Genomic DNA, 20,432 nt, shown 5'->3' with positions numbered 1-20,432 from the left:
GTGTCTGCAGGCCCAGATGTGGGATGGTGGTCACACCAGGCGGATCTGACAGGAGGCTCCGATTGTGAGGAGCTGGAGATGCCGACTCAGAGGCCTTGCTCCCTCTCCTGTGCCCTCGACAGCACGCCCTTCCCGTGGAGAAGCCCTTGCCCTGTGCGTCCAGTGTTGGCTGGCACAGCCTCATTTGCTGAATGGAGAGCACACAGGCCGGGCTGGCCTCCAGCCCTTCCCAGCAGTATGTACATGGCGGTGTTCAGCGCCCAAATTCAGACTTGGGAAACACTGGGTTAGACAAAAGTGAAAACTCTTCAAAGCAGAACTCCCACCATCTTCTAGGAAAGAGAAGTGGCGGGCAGGCTTCCCCAGAGCGCAGAAGGAACGGAGAGCCGGCTCCCTGCCACAGGGCAGGCCCCCGGCCACGCCTTTCAACGGCTCTGCTGCACGTTGGTTGGCTCCCTCAGCTGCCAGTCTCTAGGCCACGCCTCAGGCCAGGACCCCAGCCTCCCAGTGAAGAGAAACACCCCGAAAACACAGGGGGAGTGTGCTGTCCCTGGGAATGGCAGGGGGCCCTGCACGAGGTCCCTGGGCCTCTGCAGAAACAGGCTGCGGTTGGTGGTGCCTGCGCCTTGGGAGCAGCCTCTGGCAAGGAGAAGCTGAGGCAGGGGCCTCGGATGATGCTGCACTGCAGTTGTGTTTTCGGGCTGAGCGCAGCAAGAGGAAGTAGTGAGTGGCCAGGGGCCTCCCCTTCAGTGTCTGCGGCAGCTGGGGCTCCTGGCAGGCCCAAGCAGCCACTCACTTCCAGCTGGGATGGCTCTGGGCCCCCCACAGCCCCCCGGGTCCTCTCTGGTGACTCAGCAGTGGCCACAGGCCCCTGAGCAGGGCCTCTTCCGGTGCCGGGATCGGGAGCAACGAGGAGGGGAACTGTGGTCTGATCTCCCAGGAGAGGCAGAGAAGTTTGCGGGGCAGCCCCCAGGGACCTTGCACGCCTGGATCCTTCCTGACTCCCTCTCAGAAGGGCCAAAAGAGCAGCTGGTCCAGGAAAAAGGACGTTTTATTTCCATAAATACTCCTGCTCTCACTCACACACCGACCCCACTTCTGCCCATGGATAGATGGGTGAACAAAGCCCAATGAATGAAAGAGACACGCAAGAACTCCAGTGTAGGACCTCCCTTGCCCAGGAGCCCCCTGCTGGGGCCACCCCCTGGGGCATTACCTTTGGGCCAGCAGTCACATGACCCCCATAGTCTCCCCACCCAGAGGCCTGACAGCAAAGGGGCCAGGCAGGTAGAGATCCCCAGGAGGAGTGGGGAACAGGTGGGGGGCTCCCCGCACTGGGCCCCCTGAGACGGTGACCACAGGGCCACTCAGAGAGAAAAGCTAAGAGAATCAAACCACAAACCCAAGAGTGCAAAGGGCTGGGGGTGCAGGCGTCACCCCCACAGTCACCCGGTTCCTATGGAGGAGGCCTGAGCTGGTCCCGGCTCCAGCACAGCCCCGAGTTATGGCTGGGCCTTCCCATAAGGCATAAGAGACAGGCAGGGAGGACCCCTCCCCAGGCTGGGGTCTGGGCTAGGCCTGAGGCCCTGACCCTTGCCCGACAGCCATGCTTCTCCCCCACGACCCCAAGTCCTTCCGGGGCCGTGCGGCCCCTCCCTGCTCCAGGCTCCCACCTGTGATGACGGTCCCCACCAGTGCAAACCCAGGCCCAGCCTCCTGCTGGGTTTGGCTCCGTAGGGGAGGGGGCAAGGATGGCAGGGGCTGCAGGGGTGAGGGAGAAGCACCAGGCCCAGGGGAATATGGCTGTGGGAACACAGGGTGTCCCAGGGCACCACGGCCTCCACCTAGGCTTGGCAGCAGCCAGTCCTGTGGCCCCTCCTCTCCCCAGCCCTCTCGGTTCTAGAGGCTCCCCCAGGTCTCTGGTGGGGGGAACTGGTCCACGTCGCCCATCTCATTGTAGGTCTGGTCGCCCATGGTGAAGAGGAGCTTGTAGCGGAGGCGAACCTTCTCCTGAAGCAGAGATGGCGAAGGCAGAGGGTCAGAGCGGGAGAAGAGGCTGTCCCCACCCCATGGCCACGCCGTCAAAGCTGGGCCCCTCACCTTCTGGGGGTTGGCAAGGAGCAGGACCTGTGTGATGGCTGAGGGGTGGACGATGGGGTTAAACGCTGGCAGCTCCGTGCCTGAGGGTGGCTGAAGTTTCACCTTCATGACCTGTGGAGGGTCAGAGGACAGATAGGGGACAGCCAACCCTGGCTCCTTGTCCCCAGTCCCTCAGGAACAAGGCCAGCCTCCTGTCAGCTCCATCCTGAGGGCCCTAGGGCTCTGCCCTTGGGTTCCCTCCTACCCCGACTCCCTGAGTGAGACAGAGACCCTACCCCCTGCTCTGGAGAGCTGGCTCCCCATCTAGCCCCAAATCACCCTGCTGTGAGGAGGGAGGCACACCCATGTCACCTTGGGGACAGCTGACTGGAAAACGATGTTGCGGATGGGCTGGGGGGCGGTGCTCAGCATGGAAACCACCACCACCAGCACGTCGGAGCGCCCAGGCAGTGGGTCTCGCGCGAAGTGGAAGAGGACCCGGAAGCCATGCTGGTCATACACGGTCACCGGCAAGATGCTGCCTGGCAGGGGAGATGGGGAGAGGTGGATGGGGGCAGAGGGCGGGGTGCCAAGCCTGAGTCCAAGCACATCCAATCAGTCCTTCATACCCGGCTGACCCCAGGGCTCACTGCTCTGCTGGGAATGAATGAGAAGACCCAGACCCAGCATACTGCCTTGACCCTGGGCAGCGGTGCAGTCAGGGGTATAATCTGGGGCCAAGATGGGCAGGTGGACTTCTAGCATGATGGTGGGGGCAGGACGCCCACCCTGGAATTGAGTCCTAGTCGGGCTCATGCAGTGCCGTGTGGCTGCTCCTGGCATGCTGGAGTAGAAGGCTGTGCATGAGCTGTGGGCACGCTCTCGCTGTGTGACCCAGGTACAGTCACTCTGTTTCTCTGAGCTCAGGGTCCTCCAGGCTGCTAAGACAGTGTAAGACCACTAACCAGCTCCCAAGGACTGCCCTTGTCATCGTGAGCTCACAAGATGGTGAGCGCCGAGAAGACTGGCCAGTCTTCCTGTCTTGTCATAGTCTGGTACAGTAAGTGGCCCCTCTTTTGCTCCTGGGCAGAAGCACAGGCTCAGACCTGGGTTTTTATCCCTGTGGTCTTGGAGAGAGCCCCCCCAGACCTCCCTGTGTCCTGGCCCTGCCCTTCCCAGGGAGCGATGCAGGGGCCACCCATAAGAAGTCGCCTGGAGTCACCCTGGAGTTTATTTATTCTTTTGGCCATGCTGCATGGCTGGTGGGATCTTCGATCAAACCTGGGCCCTTAGCAGTCAAAGTGCCAAGCCCTAACCACTGGACTGCCAAGGAATTCTCCATCCTGGAGTTTCAAATACAGTTCTGTGACTCCAGAACCGGTGAGGAAACTAAGTCCTAGGAAGGGGAAGATCTTACCCAGAGTCCCCACCAAGCTGGGCAGGGTTAGGAGGGGAGCCCATCTTCCCACTTGCTACCCCCGATCTAGCTCCCGACAGCACAAGGTGGGGGGAGGAAGGGGGCGCAGGCAGGGAGCTGCCCCAGCTGGGCCGGCCCCTGCCGCGCCACTGCCCTACTCACTGGGTTTGATGGACTCCAGAGGCACAGTGATGTTGGCCAGCGAGAGCTCGGTGGGCGTGGGCTGCTGCGGAGGCCCGGGGGGCTCAGGGGACACAGAGTGGAGCAGGCCGGTGGCACTGGAGCTGGGCAAGCTGCAGCTACTTTTATTCTGCAGGTCCCGGAGAGTGAGCCGGGGGGCTGGCTGCTGCTTCTCCCTTATTGGGGGGATGGTGCATCGAGTGGTAAGTCTTCAATGGCCAGAAGATGAGGGGCACAGGAATGGCTGGGGTCCTTGCGGTCCCTGATGGCTGGCTCAGACACCCTGTCTCTCTGGCTGTGGTCTCCTCACTTTGGAGCAGGCAGCTCGTGCTCCCCCCACCCACTTGGGGATTCAGCGCCCTCCTTCCTGGCAGCCCTCTGGGTCTTTCTCAGGGAAAGACCTGACAGGTCTTTCCCCCGACAGGCCTGGGGGAGGGCATGTGAGTGGGGCACGGACCTGTGTCTCATACGGTCCATGCCCTGGTGGACGGGCCCTGCGCCTGCCCTGGTCACTGCTGTGTCCCTCGAGCCCTGGGCAGCACTTGGCACGCGGTGGTGCTCTGGCCATGCCGTTCGCTGAGCAAACCAGCACCAGGGCCCTTTCTGCTGGGCCCGGGGCAGGGGAGGGTCTGGGCAGGGTGGGCCCTCACCATCGCACTTGCTGTGACTCCGGGGGCAGCGACTGCTGCAGGAGGGTCTTCCCCAGGAGGTCAAGGTCATCCAGACCACTGTTCGCGGGTGGGGATGTCTGCGCTGGGGGCCCACTGTCCACACTGGGGGCTGGAGTCAGGGCTGGGGCTTCCATGCCATCAGACGACTGTTGGGTGTACAAAGGATGCAGGGGGGTGAGGCTGCGCTGAAAAGGTGTTGGGTCACCCAGTGCAGCCCTGAGGTCCCCTCCCCTCCTGGCGGGCGACGTCTGGGGAAGCGGCAGAGGTGCAGACAATGTATCCGCGGGCCTGCACCCCTCACTCCAGGGCCACTGGTGGCCAAGTCTGATCTGGGGTTCTACTCGAGAAACCATCCCATTTCAAGGACCTCAGAGTCACAAGAAAGGAACAGGGAGCCCCCAGCTCAACCCAAGGAAACCCAAGGCTGAGACCTCAGCAAAAAGCGTTGGAAGTGAGGAGAGGCCCGCCCACCTTCCCCCATCCTGGGATGGGTGCCCCCCCAGCCCCACCGCCCCTGCCCTGGGCCCTCCTGCCCACCTCTTCCATCCCGGCCCCCTCAGGCTGCCTGTCCCAACTGCTCTGCCCCACCTCTGGAAGGGCCGCTCCTACCTGGAAGCTGTTCCACCCAGCACCATCCAAGCCAGAGAGGGGTGTGGGGTCGCCGAGGCCTACAAGGAAGCGAGACAGAGGGAAAGGAGCTGGATTTGTGAGCAGAGGCAAGACAGCAGGGGGGGCTCTGTCAGGTCAGGGTTTCCTGGCTTCCACCCTCCCCCTGAGCCCCCTCTTCCAAGAGGTTCAGCTCAAAGGGGACAAACCCCCTCCCTGTCTCAGAGGGAACCAGCAGAGAGAAGTAGAAACTGATCTCAATGGCCCATTCACCGGCCCAAACATGCTTCCTCTCCCGCTGCTCAGAGGCCAACTCAACCACTGAGGTCAGGGTTGAGGTCGCCTTCGTTCGACAGAGGGCAGGTGGGAGCTGGCGCGGGGGGTGGGGGACACTATGTGAGGTCTGTAGACTCACAGATCCAGGCTGCAGGAGTCAGCATCCCGTGCCCGCCCAATGACTGACTCGAGGGATAACCTCTGAGCATCAGAGGGGCGCTGGGCCCAGGCCTGACCTAGACTCTGATCAACCCTGGGCTGGGCCGCAGGGGCCCTGAGCACACCATGCGGATGATGGCCGGGGCAGATATAAAAGGCCTCGTCTACCCTGGCATGTGCCAAAAGGTTGACTGACGGGGGCAAAGAGGGCAGTGGCCCCTCTGGAAGGGGCTGCTCATTGCCTGCTGGTCAGTAGAGGGGGGTGGGTCACCAGCCAGTCTGACCTCTGTCTTGTTTGTAGCAAAGCCTGAATAAGACAGTGAGGGACAGGGAGGCCGGGCGTGCTGCAATCCATGGGCGGTCACAGAGTTAGACACAACTTACTGACAGAACAACAAGCTGACGTGCTACCTGACGGGCAGAGGTGAGGGAGGCTGCAACTGCTGGGCCTCCTCATCCGGACATGCCTGAGACCAAGGCGAACAATGGAGACTATCAGCTCCCACACCCCTGGGGCAGGCACTGCAGACACGGGCCTCAATCCTCAGGCAACCTTAAAAGGAGGGTGTGGGCTTCTCACGCCTCCCTTAGGGATGAGGAAGCAGGCGCTCCGAGTTAAGCAACCTGCCCACGGTCACACCACTGGAAAGCCCAGTGTCTGGACGTGAGCAGTGAAAGGCCCGAAGACTGGCGTTCAAACACAGCTCTGCCACTCAGCTGTGACCCCGGGCTGGTGACAACCTTCCTGCGCCTCGTCTGTAGGACGAGACAACAGCAGCATCTGCCTCAGAGGACTGCTGCTGCTAATGAATCGGACAATTCAGACGCAGAGGCGCCCGGACGCCCTCTCTGGCAGACGGGAAGCCTGGGCGGCCTGCCCCACCCCCACCCCGCACCCTTCCTGCCACAGAGAACCGTTCAGGACGAGCCCCTTTGTGGTCCCAGGCTTCCTCCACTGCCCCGAGCTGGGGAGCTGGGCGGCTCCTGCCCTGCCACTTCGGGTTCTGGTTCCCACATTTTCTTCACTTTGAGCAGCAAGCAGAGGAAGCTGGAGGCTCAGGGCTCTGCTGAAGCACCATGGGGACAGGAAGTGCAGAGCACACAGAGCCTCTCTCGGGGAGGTGGCTTCGCCGCAGCCGCGGACTGGCGGTGGGGTGGGGGCTGGGCTCACACACCCGCCGCCAGGTCAGGTAGCTGCGGCCCAGCGCCGGCTGGGAAGGCAAAGGGGGCGGGTGGAGGGATTCCGATGCAGGCCTCGGGATGCCCTGCGGTCAGGGCCTCCCAGGGAAGCTGCCCGCAGACGGGACCTCGACCTGGTCCGCTGTCTCCCTCGTCTCCTCTCCGCACTCCAAGCCCTCACTTCCCTGTCCTGGCTGACGGCCGAGTCAGAGCAGCAGAGAGGATCCCAGGGAGGCTTCAGAATCGGAGGGTCTCACCCAAAGCTTGTGGCCCTCTGGGCAAGTAGCTCAGCTTTTCGGAGCCTGGCTCTGGCACCTGTAAACCAGGGGCGCTGGCCTCACTGTGTCCTGGGCTGAAGGGAGCAGGGCTAAGACAGCAGCATGGTGGCCCCGCTGGGAACCCGGCCCTCCATCGCTTCTTGGAGTCCATTAGGTGTGGGTTTTACCAGAACCAACTTGGGAGAACTCAGTCTGACTCGGCTTCCAAGTCACTTTCCTAACATATCCTCTGAGACGCCTGACAGGGTTAGGCTTCCTGTGACAGAGCCTGACCACCTACCTCTATTTTGTCACAGCTTCAGGGCCACTGTGAGGAGGTGGCTACTAGGCTCTCTTGCTTCGACGCTCTCAGATGGGGCGGCTGTCCCTGAAAGTTGGGAACTCGAAAACTGTGTGCCCGGGTGGGTACCCCTGCTCTGCCCCAGGGGTGAGCCCGTTTCCCCGCCAGGCTCAGGAGCCCCGACCTTGCCTGTAGTGACTGCAGGCCTGGTCTGGGACCAGCGCAGGTCACAGAGCTCAGCTTTCCTGGAGCTTCTGGTGCTCAGAGCCTAGAGCTCCCCTTCTCTTCCTCTCAAGGGCGAGGAGATTGCTGATTTTCGCCTGGGTAGCTCCCAATTCTAAGCTCTAACCTGCTATAGGGAAGTCCCTTTGTTTTCCCTTAGGCCGCCAGATCCTAGGTGTGGCTGGCTTATCAGAGGTGGGGCCAGCCTCACCCCTGACAGTAGGACCTGGCACGATCTCCTTCCTTTCTCTGAGCCTCAGCCTCCTCAGTTGTGAAATGGGCCTGATGCCCATCCCCGATTCGCCACAGGACTCACAGGAGGAGGAAGAGGAGGAACAAGCTGACCTGACCATATTCTGAAAGCTCCCTTATGTGCCCCCACCTGCAGTTGAGCCTGCCCTGCTCCGGGCCCCAGCCCCAGCCCCTTCCTCACCCAGAGACATGAGCTCATCATCCAGCAGGGAAACCGAGGTGCTGGGCTGCTCCGGGCTGGCCTGGTTGCCAGGGCGGGGGGGCACAGCTGGGTAGGTGGTGCCTGTCGGAGGAAGATCCAGCCCTGAGAGGTCCAAAAGGGCCGAGGTGCTCCCTGGGGTGGGAAAGGAGAGTCAGGCCAGCCCTGGGCGGAGGACACACAGAGTCTGGGTGTTGGGGAGCAGCCAGCTCCCCCTCCTGGCCACACTGCCCTTGCCTGGGACCTGCTCTCCAGGCCCCTTCTTTGGCACATGTTGTCCCTTCTGCACAGAACATACTTCTTGCTTCCCTAGTACTTGGCGGATTGCCTCTCGTCCTTTAAGGCCCCTCTTAGACTCTGCTGTTTCCGGGTAGTGCCCCCCCCCCAACCTCTCCCAACAGGGCCCATTCTAGCCTCTCCTGGCTGTTGCTCTACCCAGAGTGGAGCTGAGCTGTAATGTTTATGGATCAAGCCCCCCCTGTGCACTTCTGATGATTAAACTAAGCCTCAGGATGTCATCCAGGTCCGTACAACAGGCGTCAGATTTGTCAAATGAAAGAGAGGCCCTCTTTCTCCAGCCTGTCCTTGCCAGACCCTCAGCCCCCTTCCCTCTGCCCCGCATCCAGACTTCCTCCCCTGCAGCTGCAGGCTTGGCACAGACTCCTCCCCCAGCTCTCCCAGTGGGGGCCTCCCCCATCTTAAGGGGCCACTGAGCTCTGGGACCAGCGCCCCACCCCGGACTCTGGCCGGTGGGCCCTCCCAGCTCTCCCGCCACCTCCTCACCGGGGATGGAGGCGGTGGTGGCATCACCGTTGACCTCCTCGCCCCGCACCAGCTGCTTGTACAAGTTGATGACCTGGGTAAGGTTGTCGTTGGCTTGCAGGATCTCCGCTGGAACAGGCAGGAGGGAGGGGCTGGGCTGAAGGACTGTGGGGGCCTCCGGGGGGAGAGGAGTGCCCACATCCATCCCAAGCCTTGTGTGAGGGGGCGGGGCTTGGGGGCAGCCCATCCTGACTCCTCTGCCTCAGGCACTTCGTGACCCACCCTCACCCAGTCTCCTCGCTGCCCCCTGCCAGCCCCTCAACACAGACGCGGGCCCTCCAGGCCCCCACACTGGCCCTGCTGTCTGGAGACCCCTGGATCTCCACACAACTTCACCCTTTCCTGCTTTCCAGTCTTTACCCACGTCACCTCAGGGAGGCCTTCCCTCACTCTGGCCCCACACCCCCAGTTCCTCCCCTGCTTTTCTCCATGCCCCTTACCACCGCCCAACAAACTGCCAGGCTCACACCCTCAGTTTCCTGTCTCCTCTCATCGGGATAAAAGCTCCTGGGGGATTTGGCTCTGTTTATTTTGATCACTGCCATGGCCCCGGGGTTGAGAACAGTGTCTGGCACAAACCAGGTCCTCCGGGGGCCAGGGCTGAGAGGGAGCTGAGGGGCAAGCCTCCTGGGTGCACTGCCTACTTGGCACGCGGGAGGCGCTCAGGGAACTCCACGACAGGAGGCTGAGATGGTACCTAGACCGCTGCCGGGGAGGCCGTGGCTCGTGTGCTGCCACAGCACAAGGGGGAGACCCTTACGCGTGGCCACGGGGCCCAGCTCTGCAGGCGCTCAGGCCTCAGGGACTTGCTCTTGGTTTTGAGCTCACCCTTACCAGGAGGCAGCGTCTGGAGGGAGAGCCTCCGGTCCTCCCTGGCTCTGCCACCACTCTGCTCTCTGATCTGGACAGGCCACTTCCCTCCCTGAACCCCAACTGTGAAAAAGGAGCACTTCTCCCTCCTGTGCAGCTTACAGGCAGTAAACGAGATGTCTGCAAAGGGGGGGGGCTTGGCGCATAGTGTCTCAGGGTCAGCCCCTCAGCTTCGCTTCCTTCTTCCTCAAAGTGGAGAAGCCCAGGATCACTGCTGGAGAAGGGGGGCCCCCTAGTGGTAGCTCCTTCTAAGAGCAGCTCACCTAAGGCCTCATCATTGTCCTCCGTGTCACTGGCCAGTCGGAATAGCGTGGGCCGCATGCGCTCACAGCGCTGGTACAGTTCCTGGGGGCAGCAGGACAAGCAGGTCAGGGCCGGCGGGGGCACTGGGGCGGCTGGGGAGGCCGGGTGGGGGCGGGCGCACCTTCATGAGGTCTTCACTGCTTCGGGCCACCGCGCCGCCCTGGCTGTGGTTCATCACCATCTCCGTCAGCAGCTTCACGTTGTTGTTCACCTCCTCGATGGCGCTTGCCCGCTTCGAGATCTTCTCCATTCGCTTCTGGTCCTGGGGAGGCATTGGCAAACAGCCCCAGAGAGCCCGGGTCAGGCCCGGACGTGAGCCAGGATGCTGCCCCCCACCACCCTGGAGGGCGCCTGCTGGGTGTGGGATCAGCTCCGGCGAAGAGCCCCTCGGGCCCCAGACAGGGTACTCTGGTCCAAGAAGCCCTTGGCCAGCCCTGCGTTCACTCTTCCTCTCCTCTCGCCAATGCCCTGGATGCACAAGCTCATTAGAATCTCCAGGGGTGACCCAGGAATCTGTGAGTCCAACACATTTGCCAGCTGATGCTGGAGGCCTGGGACCTAGATCTACACCTGTGGTTCTACACAACCCTCCCGCTCGTCTGTGCCTTGAAAGGAGGTACCTGTACTTGAGACAGAAAGGGAACCTGAGTGGTCACCAACAAAGAAACTAGTGTCGGAACCCCGTGAGGTGTCTGTCAGTGTGTAGCAAGTGGCAGGGAGCTCATGGCCTTGAAAGGCTGCCGCACAAGGGACCGTGCTATCCCACACCCTCTCTGCTCACCCCGCACGCTTCTCCCTTGTGGAATGAAAGGCGGGCTTGTACTGTGCTGTCTGATACAGTCACCCTCCTTGAAAAGGGCTGCCCTTTCTCTGGGTTGTCAGAGCACACAGCTTACACTAAGATAGCCCAGAACATCTGTCTCTGGGTGTCTGGACTGCATTCTTTTGATGACTTACCTTATCAATAAAAAAGATTTCAGCATGCACCCCCAACACAGGTATACATTCTTATGAAATACACTTATGTTCTTCCTTCTCTGTATACATACTCTGTCTAAGTACAATAAGGGCTAACTTCCTTCTCACTTTTATAGAAGAGGTACTCAGTCTCACAGAAGCCAGCGCAGGTCAGCTCGGCTGCTGGGAAATGCTTTCTTCTGCACTTATTGACCCCAGCTCTGCCCACAGGGTCCCCTGACTCAGTCCCTCTTTCTCTGCTGCCACAGCCCTTTAGGTGGGTCCACACATACACACAACCCCTCCTCGGTGGCCCAGCTCAACATCCCCTCCCGCCACCTCCTTGAGCTCTGGGCTCAACTATCACCTCCTGCACCATCTCCTTGATGAGTTTGTTGGCTGCTCGGAGGTCCTCAGGGTGGGAGCTCTTCAGCAGGCGGGCCAGCATCTGTGGAGACAGAGGGACACGCTGTGACGGCATTCTCTGGGTCTGGCATCCTGTGCTGGTTCCTTTTCCTGGAGGTGGGACATAAATAAGTCACTAAGCTCTCCATGGGGTGGCAAGGATCTACTGACAGGGGGGACTTCCCTGGAAGTCCAGGGGTTAAGACTCCACTCTTCCATTGCATGGGGTGTGGGTTCGATCCCTGGTCAGGGAACTAAGATGCCACATGCTGAGAGGCCAATGAAATAAAATAAATGAATCCTATGTTTTTTTAAAAAAAAGAATCTACTGACGTCTTGATCTTATGTGGTGGCTCTGGGACAAGTGACATACTGCACATAAGTGTTTTCCACAGTGCCCGGCAGAAATAAATTCTCCACAAATGGTGTGAAAAATTACATTAATATTGCAAGAGAATTCTGGAAGGAGGTACAGGACACTCAACAGCAGTTACCCTCTGGGACTTGACTGGGTAGAGAGGAGGTTTTTATCTTACCTCTGGGCTGTTTTAAGTTTTTGCCCATGAGCACTGCTTCTTTAACAAAAAACTAACGAAATTACTGCTGAGAGAGTCACAGACATAAAGACAGGCAACCTGCTGATCAACCTATGAAATACCCTCAGACCAACCCCAGGGCCACCAGGCGCAGGCCTGCGTGTACGAAGTGCGGGGCACCATGCGGGCAGCATCAGCGTGTGTAAGGGCTCACCATCTGGCGCCCACCCCCACCACGCAGCCGTGCTCAGTGTGAGCCTCTGACCCAGGGACAGCGCCGCCAGGGGCTGGAATCCGCTGACCCTCAAGGGGCCTGGGGTCCTCCTCCAGCGCTCCCTGAAGCCTCACCTTGGATTTCTCCTCATCTTCAAAGATCACATTCTTCGGCCGTGGTGGAGGAACGGGAAAGGCGGCATCATCTGGCAGCTTGGGGTCGGCCTTCACGATCCCTGCAGCAGAGGGCGGTGGGGAGACTGTCTCAGGGACTGGGGTGGGGCGGGGCGGGCAAGGGTAGGAGGGAAAGTGGAGGGCAGGGTTTCTCTAGCATGCTGGTGCTGGCTTTCAGGGGTCAAGACCTGCTCCTGAACTACCATGCCAAATAGCAGCCGGCAGAGGGCGTAGTTAGGAGCCTCTATTTTGAGACCATTCCATGGGGGGGCCACTCTCTGAGGGGAAGACTGACTTAAACCCATCTTCTCTCCAGCTCATCTGGCCTCAGGCAGAGCCATAAAGAGGCCCCATTGACTCTGTGGTCTTGAGCAGTTAAAGGGCACACCCATGATCTTGCTGCCAGGGCCCTGAAGCTGCTGGAGCCCCAGGGCAGAGGAGAGGGGGCACTCACCCCCAACTCTGGTGCCTCACCTTGCTTCTTCAGCATCTGGTATGCCTCTGCAATCTTCACCTCCTCGGGGAGGCCGATTGTCCAGCTGTAGAGAAGCTCCAGGATCTTGTTCTTCACCTTCTCTGATGTCCGAGAGCCCAGGTACTTCAGGGACCGAGGGGAGAGGAGGCTTCGCACTGGTTGGCCTTACTCACTGCAACCCCGACCCCAGCCCAAACCTGGCTGCCTCCCCAGGACTCCCTCAGAAACCTCAGCCTACAGGACCCTCATGTCCCACCTGACCAGCCTGGCAGAGCTCCAGGCCCTGCCGCTCCCAAGCTGAGCCGGCCCTGGGCGTCCCAGTCCCCCACCTGTTCAGTAAGGCAACAGTAGCGGGACCATGCTGGGGATGCAGAGCTGAAAGGCCCAGAGCCCAGCACCCACTCACAGTCGGCTCATGGAAGCCTTAACCTGGTGAGCTCAGGAAGGGGGAGCCACCAGGCTCCTGGCTGACTAGGGAAGGAGCAGGCATGGGGCCGTTTGGCCCCAGGCTCCATTCAGTCTCCCAGCAGCACGCTCGGCTGAGGGAACTAGGTCTTACACTGGTCAACTCCTGAGAAGAGCTGCTGGGTCATTCAGCTGCTTGGGTCAAGTGATGGGCCTGATCGAGGATGGGCGAAAGGGGTGGGTTCTCACCTACCCAACAAGGGGCACCAAACCTGTTCCTGACCTAGGGGAGGACTCTGGGGCCTCAGGTCCGAGGCCTGAAGGAGGCCACTCTTGTGAGTGGGGATAGGGAGACCCTCCACTAGACACCTAGGTGGGGCGCCAGAGCACCCCTCCCTGGTGCCCAGACCTGCTATGGCCAGGTCTGCAGGGAGAGAGCTCAGACCTGAGCAGCCCTCATTGGGGAAGCTGTTCTTTCATTACAGTCATTCCTCCCTAAGTGCCGAGCTGCTCCAGAGTCAGCCAGCCATCGGGCAGCCTGGAACCTTCTTCCTAGAAGCCCAGCTGTCCTGGATCCAGCTGTGTGAAGGGGACCTTGAGAAAGGGTCTGTGCTTGTGCCAGGTCAGGAGGAAGACAGTCACCCTCCTCTCTCGATCTGGGATCCTCGCTGCTCAACCCCCCATGACAGCAGAGTTCTGAGCATATAATAGAGGCACCCACCTTGGGAGACACGACCTTGATGAGCTCATTGAGGAAGCGGAACTTGCCCACCTCGTCGTGGAACCTCTTGCCACAGCTCTTCATGCATGTTTCCAGCACCTGGGGAGGGAAGGTGTGAGGTACGGGGGCCCCTGGGTGGGTCAGAGGAGGCAGCCTCCCTCCCACACCTCAGCCAGGGACCAGAAGTCCAGAGACCAGCAGTGAGAAGGGAGAAAATGACTTGAGAAAAAAAAGGATTCTGAGGTTCACAGACCCCTGAGATTTATCACCACCCCCGGAAGACAGGGCCAGGCCACTCTGAGAGCCTGGTGACACCCAACTCACATCACCAACCTAGTCCCTCCGTGGCTTGGCCACATCTGAGTACCACTTGTAAATTACTTTCTTACTATTTTCCTTTGATGGTTTTTTTGAAACATAAATAGGCACCATCAACCTCAGCCTTATCCTAAGCTATATGTATGTGAAATCACAGGACTATTATGTGAGGAGACAAAAAAAAAACCCCACCCAAACCCTAACACGTTAAAACAAACACATAACTACTAAAAGGGTGCCTGGTGTTGTCCTGTGTCTGGAGGCCATCGACAGGCTGGCCTTGTCGGGCTCCACAATGCATCCAGGAGCTCTATAAACATGAAGATTCCTGGACGCACACACTACAGGTGTTCTGGTCAAAAGGCTGGAGTGGGGCCCTGATTCAGCCTCCAGAAGATCTGAGGGACAGCTGGAGCTGGGAATCCCTGGACCAGATGACCAAGGGCTTCCTCCCTGCAAGAGGCCTAACTGTGCAGGGTCTGGGGTGGGAGGCCAGCCCATTGGTTCACTGGTTGCCATGGGGCCTTCAAAGGTTGGCAGACACCCTTATTCTAGGCCATCTTGGCATAATTCCCTTGGGCTCTAAAGAGGAGCCTGATGGGACCCTAAAAACCTCAGTCTTCCCCCCGACCCCTGGTGCCATCCACACGGTCAGGCAACAGTCGGCACCGTTTCTCCTTCTCACCGTCAGGGCCTGGACTGCCTCCCACTCCTGCGGGGACTGGATCTTGTGGGCCAACAGCCGGGTGGCAAGTGGAGGCCTGGGGGAGAGGAAGAGCAAGGAGCCAGACTAGCCACAGAGCCCCGGGCACCCCAGAGTGCTGCCACTCCTCCCCCGGACCTGTGGTCCGCAGACGCTCCTGCAGGGCATGTGCAAAGGCCCAGCTCCCTCTTCGGACTCACTGGGGCCAGAGACTCTGGCTCAACAGGGCAGGGCCAGGCAGGAGCGCAGGCCAGCAACCTTTGAAAAGGCACGCGCTCAGCTCCTTGGCTGGCTTTACTGAGAACTATGACCTGCTGTATCCTCGGGTTGCTGTAGAGACAAGTACCGAGACGTGCCCACGGTCTACAGGGGCCCAGCCTGGGAGCAGGAATGACAATATGCCCAGAACATTCTGCTGGGAGAATGGTGACATCACCTACCAGATCGTAACAGAGACATGCCCACGGTCTACAGGGGCCCAGCCTGGGAGCAGAATATGACAATGTGCCCAGAACATTCTGCTGGGAGAATGGTGATATCACCTAGCAGATCCTGTCACCAGTGACAGCAACAGATAACACGTACTGAGTGCTTCATGTGCGAGGCGACTCACCTCCATTTTCCTGCCTAAGCTCCTAAGAGCCCCCTGAGGCAGGCAGCACTATCACCCCCACTTTAGAGTGGCAGAGATGGAGGGCTGGAGGTATCCAGTACTCGCCCAGGCAACCCCCTAACTGAAGGGACAGGATTTGGGCAGCTGGTCTGGGGAGCACGCACATCACGCTGTCCCCATGGCATCCTGAGGTGGGGTGCATCCTTGTGGGGGTGCAGCGGAGGTGAAGCACACTGGGCTGCACTCCCCGAACTTCAGCACTACCTGGGAGCCCGCTAACAACGGCCCCCTCAAGCTCCCTGCCGAGTGGTCTAGTCCAAGCCTGGATGCACCACCAATGGACAGTTTTGACAAGCACACCGTGTGGGTCTCATGCAGGCAGTTCAGGTTCTGCCTTGAGCAGAGGGTACCCCAGCTGGGGAGCATGCAGTTCTCCGGCAGGTCCTCCCCAAGCAAGCCTCGGCACGGGTCAGGCAGCCCTGAGCCTCATCAGGTCTGTGAGATCTTAGGGCAACTGCTGAGTCCCCCAAGCCTCAGTTTCTTCACCTGTAAAATGGGTCCAGCAAGGCCCACCTCAGAGGGTGGCACAGAGTGCCTGCTGCCATCATTAATCTGGGAACTTATTAAGAACGCAAACTGGGTCTCAACCCACCCTTGTCCCTGCCCAAGGCCAGGTCTGGAGTGTGCACGGCAGGTGCTGAGCACGTGAGCAAAGGACAGGGAAGTCACCTACCCCTCAAAGTCCTCGTTGAGCTGCTCACAGAAGCCGTTGATGCTGGCCCAGTTCAGCTCCTTGTTCAGGGGGTTTGTGGCTCTGTCTGGAGGAGACGAGAGGGCTAGTGCGACCTGGTGAAAGGATACCCCTGCCTCTTTCAGTTCCTGCCCTGGGGTACGACTGAGTACAAGGAAAGGCCTCTCCTTGACTCCCTGCCCTACGGCCCCAAGATCCCAGCGCTGACGTCCGTCAGGTCAGAGCACAGAGGACCTGCTGGCCACCGGCTTCCCCTCGCAGCTTCTCCCCAAAGGGCCCCACGTCCAGAGAGAGTGCTCAGGGGCTGTTCCCTTACTGTCACTTCTGCTGTAAGCCTCTCCGCCTGTCTAACCACACCTCCTCTGCTCCTAAAATGTCCCTGTAATTCTCACAGAATTCACTCTCAGAGGAGATCTCAGAGGTAAGGGGAAAAAAGCCATAGTTCCAAACACAAGGAGCTTCGCAGCTGGGAAGTGGGCCAAGGGCAGTTAGGTTCTCAATACAAGGTGACAGAGGGAGGCAAAAGGGTCACGGGAATTGGGAACCGGGGGAGGGGATTCAGGGGAGGCTGCCCAGAAGGGGCAACACGAGAGGGAGTACCAGGCTGGGGATGACATGACTCAAGGGCTGCCTGTGAGAAGAGCTGTGGATAACAGCGCAGGGCAGGGCGTGAGGGGCGTGATAAGGAGCACAGCTCAGGTATGCCTCCTCCTTATCTAAGGTCATACCTGCCTGGGGGCAGCACTGCCAGGACAGCTTGCTCCTGTGTCCCCCCAGACCTGCCTCTCATCGTGAGCCCAAGTCTGCTACTGCATCGCATCCCAGCCGTTTATGTACACGTCGGTCTCCCCCCAGTAAATGAGTGAATGGACGCGGGCTCGGCGGCAGGCTGGCAGGGGGAGGTTCTGGGGGCATTCAAATCCAGAATGGCTAGTGGCTAGGAAAGGGCCAACAGGAAGGGGTGGTAAACAAGGCCAGACAGAACCGCCTGACCCCCCCCAGTGTCGGTCAAACAACAATTAAATATAAACAACAGATCCTACTATAGAGCACAGGAAACCATATTCAATATCCTGGGATAAACCATAATGAAAAGGAACATAAAAAAGAATGTACATATGTGTAGAACCGAGTCACTGTGCCGTACAGCAGAAACGGCTGCCGTACAGCCGTAAACCAACTATACTTCAATAAAATGAAAAAGCCCACCAAAAAAACACACAAAAAACTATTAAGTAGGTCACAGAACCTTCCCGAACGTCCGTTTCCCATTTGTGAAGTTACGGTGAAATCAGGAATGATTTGGGATGACAACATACTCTGTCCAGGGAGAACGACGGGGGCAGCCAGAGCTGGCTCTCCGTCACCTCCCAGCCTGTCCCGTCAGTTCCGCCCCAGCCTGAGGACGGAGCGGGGGCCGTGGAAGAACAGCCCAGGAGGTGGGACGCAGAGGGACCTGTGGCCAGGGGTGGGTTGGGGACTCGGCATGTGCTGCCTGCCTATTTGGGGGTCCTGTGCTGTGGTGGGAGGCCTGGTGCCCTAGGGTCTCAGAGCATGGCAACCAATCATTCAATTCATATTTATTCAATAAATATTTTGAGTGTGGGCCTGCGACAGTGAACAAAACCCCCATCCTCCTGGAACTCAACAGCCCAGCATAGGAAACACTGACTGCTCAGACAAGCAACCAAACATGGTGCTGTACACTGCTGCAGAGTGCTGTTAAGAAAAACAGAGCATTAAAAAAAAAAAAAAAAGGAAAAGAAACTCAGAGCAGAGAGACGGTATAGACAGTGTGTGTTTGTGGGGGTTGCTGCTCTCTGGGAGGGCCCTCAGAGGTCCAGCTGAGCGGAGACCTGAATGGAGCATTTTCCCTGTGCACATGTCTGTGTTCTGGGAGTCCTGCAGAGCCCTCTGGTGCCTGGGAGAAATGAAGCCCCTGCTGACCACTCAGGAATACCAGAAATAGCTGCCCCCCCTCCCCATCAACTCTGCCTTCCAGTCTTACAACATGGAGAGAGCCTGGGGAACATCAGTCTGCAGTTAGAAAGACAGCATGGGGCTGGATATTGCCCACTCAGTGACACCCAGCTGGGGGAACCTAAAACAGGAAGTCCCTAAAAGTGTCAAGAGACACGTGAGTCTGAGTGAGGACATAGTAACTGGTTCCAGAGTTGCTCCTAAGTCGGAAGCCAGGGGGGATGAAGCAGTGGCATCACGGGACATCTTCTCTGCATCTGGTTCAGAGCAAGGGCCTCTGGGTCCAAGAGATCTGACCAACCTCTTTGGGGCTGGCCCTCAACTCCCAGCCCTCTTAGCTCGTCCTGGGGGGACCACTTCCCCCAGCAGGCCTCAGGGCAGAACACCCAGGGAAGGAGGTGTTTCACAACAGGGTGTGACTCCACTTTGTCACTCTACAGTGGTGACAATGTCATATTTCACCCAACAAAAGCTACTCTTCACCCCCAATCACTGCAAGGGAAGCGCTTACAATTTTGCTAGGGTACCAACAGGAAGAAAAAAACACCCTCAGCTCCAGTCCATCAGAGACCAGCCTCCTGTCTGCTGCTCAGATCAAACTCCCTGGCCTCTCAGAAAACATCCACTGTTGCTAAACCTGACACCATTCTGTACCACCCATGGCTCAAGGCCTGCATCCAGTCAGATCTGTCAGTCAGGGCCCTGCCCATCCCCCACCCCCAAGTGACTGTGGAGACCTGGACACTTGTGGCATTCCAGAACAGTCTCGACGGCTGCTGAGTGCTTCCTTTCCATGCCCTCCCCCTCCACTGGCCAGACTGACTGTGAAACATCCCTGGAGATGGTCTGGTTCTGAGATTCAACGCTGCAGAAGACTGGCTTAAAAGGGGTTGCCCATAATCCCAAATCACCCTGTGCGGCTCCCTGGTGTGTCTGGGACCAAGGGGCTAAGCTGAGGGTGGACCCAGAGGCTTCCCTGAGACCCTGGTGCAGATGTGAGCGGAAAGAAAGAGCTGTCACTAGGCCAGGGAGAAGCAAGCTGTGCTCTCAGGAGCAGAGTCCAGAGTGGGTTATGAGAGGCGAGGATCTTCTGCAGTGTGGGATAGGGAGGTCAGGTGGACCATGCGAGGGGGTCAGCACTCGGAAGCCTAACGAATGGGAAGCTGGGTCTGAGGAGACACAGGAAGGGTTGCACGGGGCTTTGGAGAAAACTCGATGAGAGGCAGGAAAGGAATCTGTGGTGGGGGTGCAGAAATCTGAGGGACTGAACTAAGGGTAGTGATAGAGAACTTGAAATTACTTCTTGAGTCTGAGGCGGGACCCTCCCAAGCCTGTGGAGTTTAGGGGGTTCTATGTGGCCAGAACTTGGGGGGATTCCATGGGTTAGTGGGTCCTACCTTCCTGGGTGGGGAAAGAACCGAATCTGAGTTGCAAGTTCAAGGAACAGACAGAAGGGAGTCCCATCAGGCACCGCCAGAAAGTGGAGGATTCGGGGCTTTAAGGGGAACAGGGTCTCTCCCTCCTGGGTGTGTGGTGCAGCCCTCGGCGACGCTCGCCTGCTCCCTCCCAGGGTCCAGGGAATGACTTGGGTGTTCGCTTCGCGGATAAGTCTGGGCCCGAGGAGATTGTAGGCTGCGCTCTCCATCCCGGGAGTTCTGGGCGCCGAGCTGGAGGCAGCTCACTCCGCCCCGGGGGTCGCGGCCCAGGAATCGGAAGGATGGGTAGCACTCGCTCCCACTGCGGGTCCATGCAGCTGGTGGGGGTCTCCCTTCTTCACCCCAGGGTCTGAGGTATGGGTTTTGGGACACCGCCCCTTACCGGGCCGGGGGCGGAGCGTGAGGAGGGGGCGCCCTGTACCCCGCCCCCGTCGGGAAGGGGACCGCCTAATGCCCCCGGTTCCGGTTCCGGTCCGGCCCGCGCCCCTCCCGGACACTCACTGATTCGCGCCTCCAGAGTCTCCGGCTCCATCGCGGGCTCCATCGGCCACGGGCCCCCAGCCTCGGCACCGCCCCCCGCCCCCCGCCGCTCTCGCGGGACCTCCTCGGCACCGCCCTCCGCCGATTAAAGGGGCAACGTTCGTCCCGACGCGCTGGACCGGGGCGCAGGAGCATTCGGCACCATAGAGATGAAGACGGACTTGCCTAGAGCGTCACCTGTTCTCCCAACCCCTCCCCCAAGCAGCGTCAATGTCGCGAGAGCGACTGGCCTCCTGCCTTGTTCAGAGCGCTCGGGAACGAGAGAAAGCCGAAGGACTCGGGGCTGAGGGTTGCACCATGGAAACCCTGCGGGACGCTCTAAATCGCTGTGCGTCACGGAGATGCCTATGACCGCTTCCGGAAGAACGTTCCGGGGCCATGTTTCTGAGGGGCTCTGAGGTCACTTCCGGGT

The 20,432-nt window shown here is 59.5% G+C and overlaps 1 protein-coding gene across 3 annotated transcripts; it reads right to left on the bottom strand.

The window, feature by feature from the left end:
- Positions 1 to 1,033: 1,033 nt before the first annotated feature.
- On the bottom strand, positions 1,034 to 20,399 carry GGA1 (golgi associated, gamma adaptin ear containing, ARF binding protein 1). Of its 3 annotated transcripts, none has more exons than XM_065943550.1 (17): positions 19,982 to 20,399; positions 16,047 to 16,159; positions 14,683 to 14,758; positions 13,680 to 13,778; positions 12,553 to 12,676; positions 12,040 to 12,140; positions 11,118 to 11,198; positions 9,915 to 10,055; positions 9,754 to 9,835; positions 8,582 to 8,689; positions 7,781 to 7,933; positions 4,957 to 5,015; positions 4,327 to 4,493; positions 3,659 to 3,852; positions 2,452 to 2,621; positions 2,101 to 2,211; positions 1,034 to 2,010 (listed from the first exon to the last, which is right to left on the bottom strand). In XM_065943550.1, the coding sequence occupies exons 1-17, from the start codon at positions 20,153 to 20,155 to the stop codon at positions 1,900 to 1,902; spliced, it is 2,064 nt and encodes a 687-aa protein (XP_065799622.1). In that variant the 5' UTR covers positions 20,156 to 20,399; the 3' UTR covers positions 1,034 to 1,899. The 3 variants fall into 3 exon arrangements, with proteins under 3 accessions (XP_065799622.1, XP_065799636.1, XP_065799628.1); XM_065943564.1 differs by having other exon boundaries at positions 16,047 to 16,131; positions 19,982 to 20,136; XM_065943556.1 differs by lacking the exon at positions 19,982 to 20,399 and adding an exon at positions 19,442 to 19,856 and having other exon boundaries at positions 16,047 to 16,131.
- Between the last annotated feature and the right edge of the window lie 33 nt (positions 20,400 to 20,432).

The sequence above is a fragment of the Muntiacus reevesi genome, chromosome 1 (assembly GCF_963930625.1).
Source record: "Muntiacus reevesi chromosome 1, mMunRee1.1, whole genome shotgun sequence".
NCBI lineage: Eukaryota > Metazoa > Chordata > Mammalia > Artiodactyla > Cervidae > Muntiacus > Muntiacus reevesi.
Note: the sequence above shows the minus strand (reverse complement) of the source record. Positions and strands in the feature narration are given on the sequence as shown.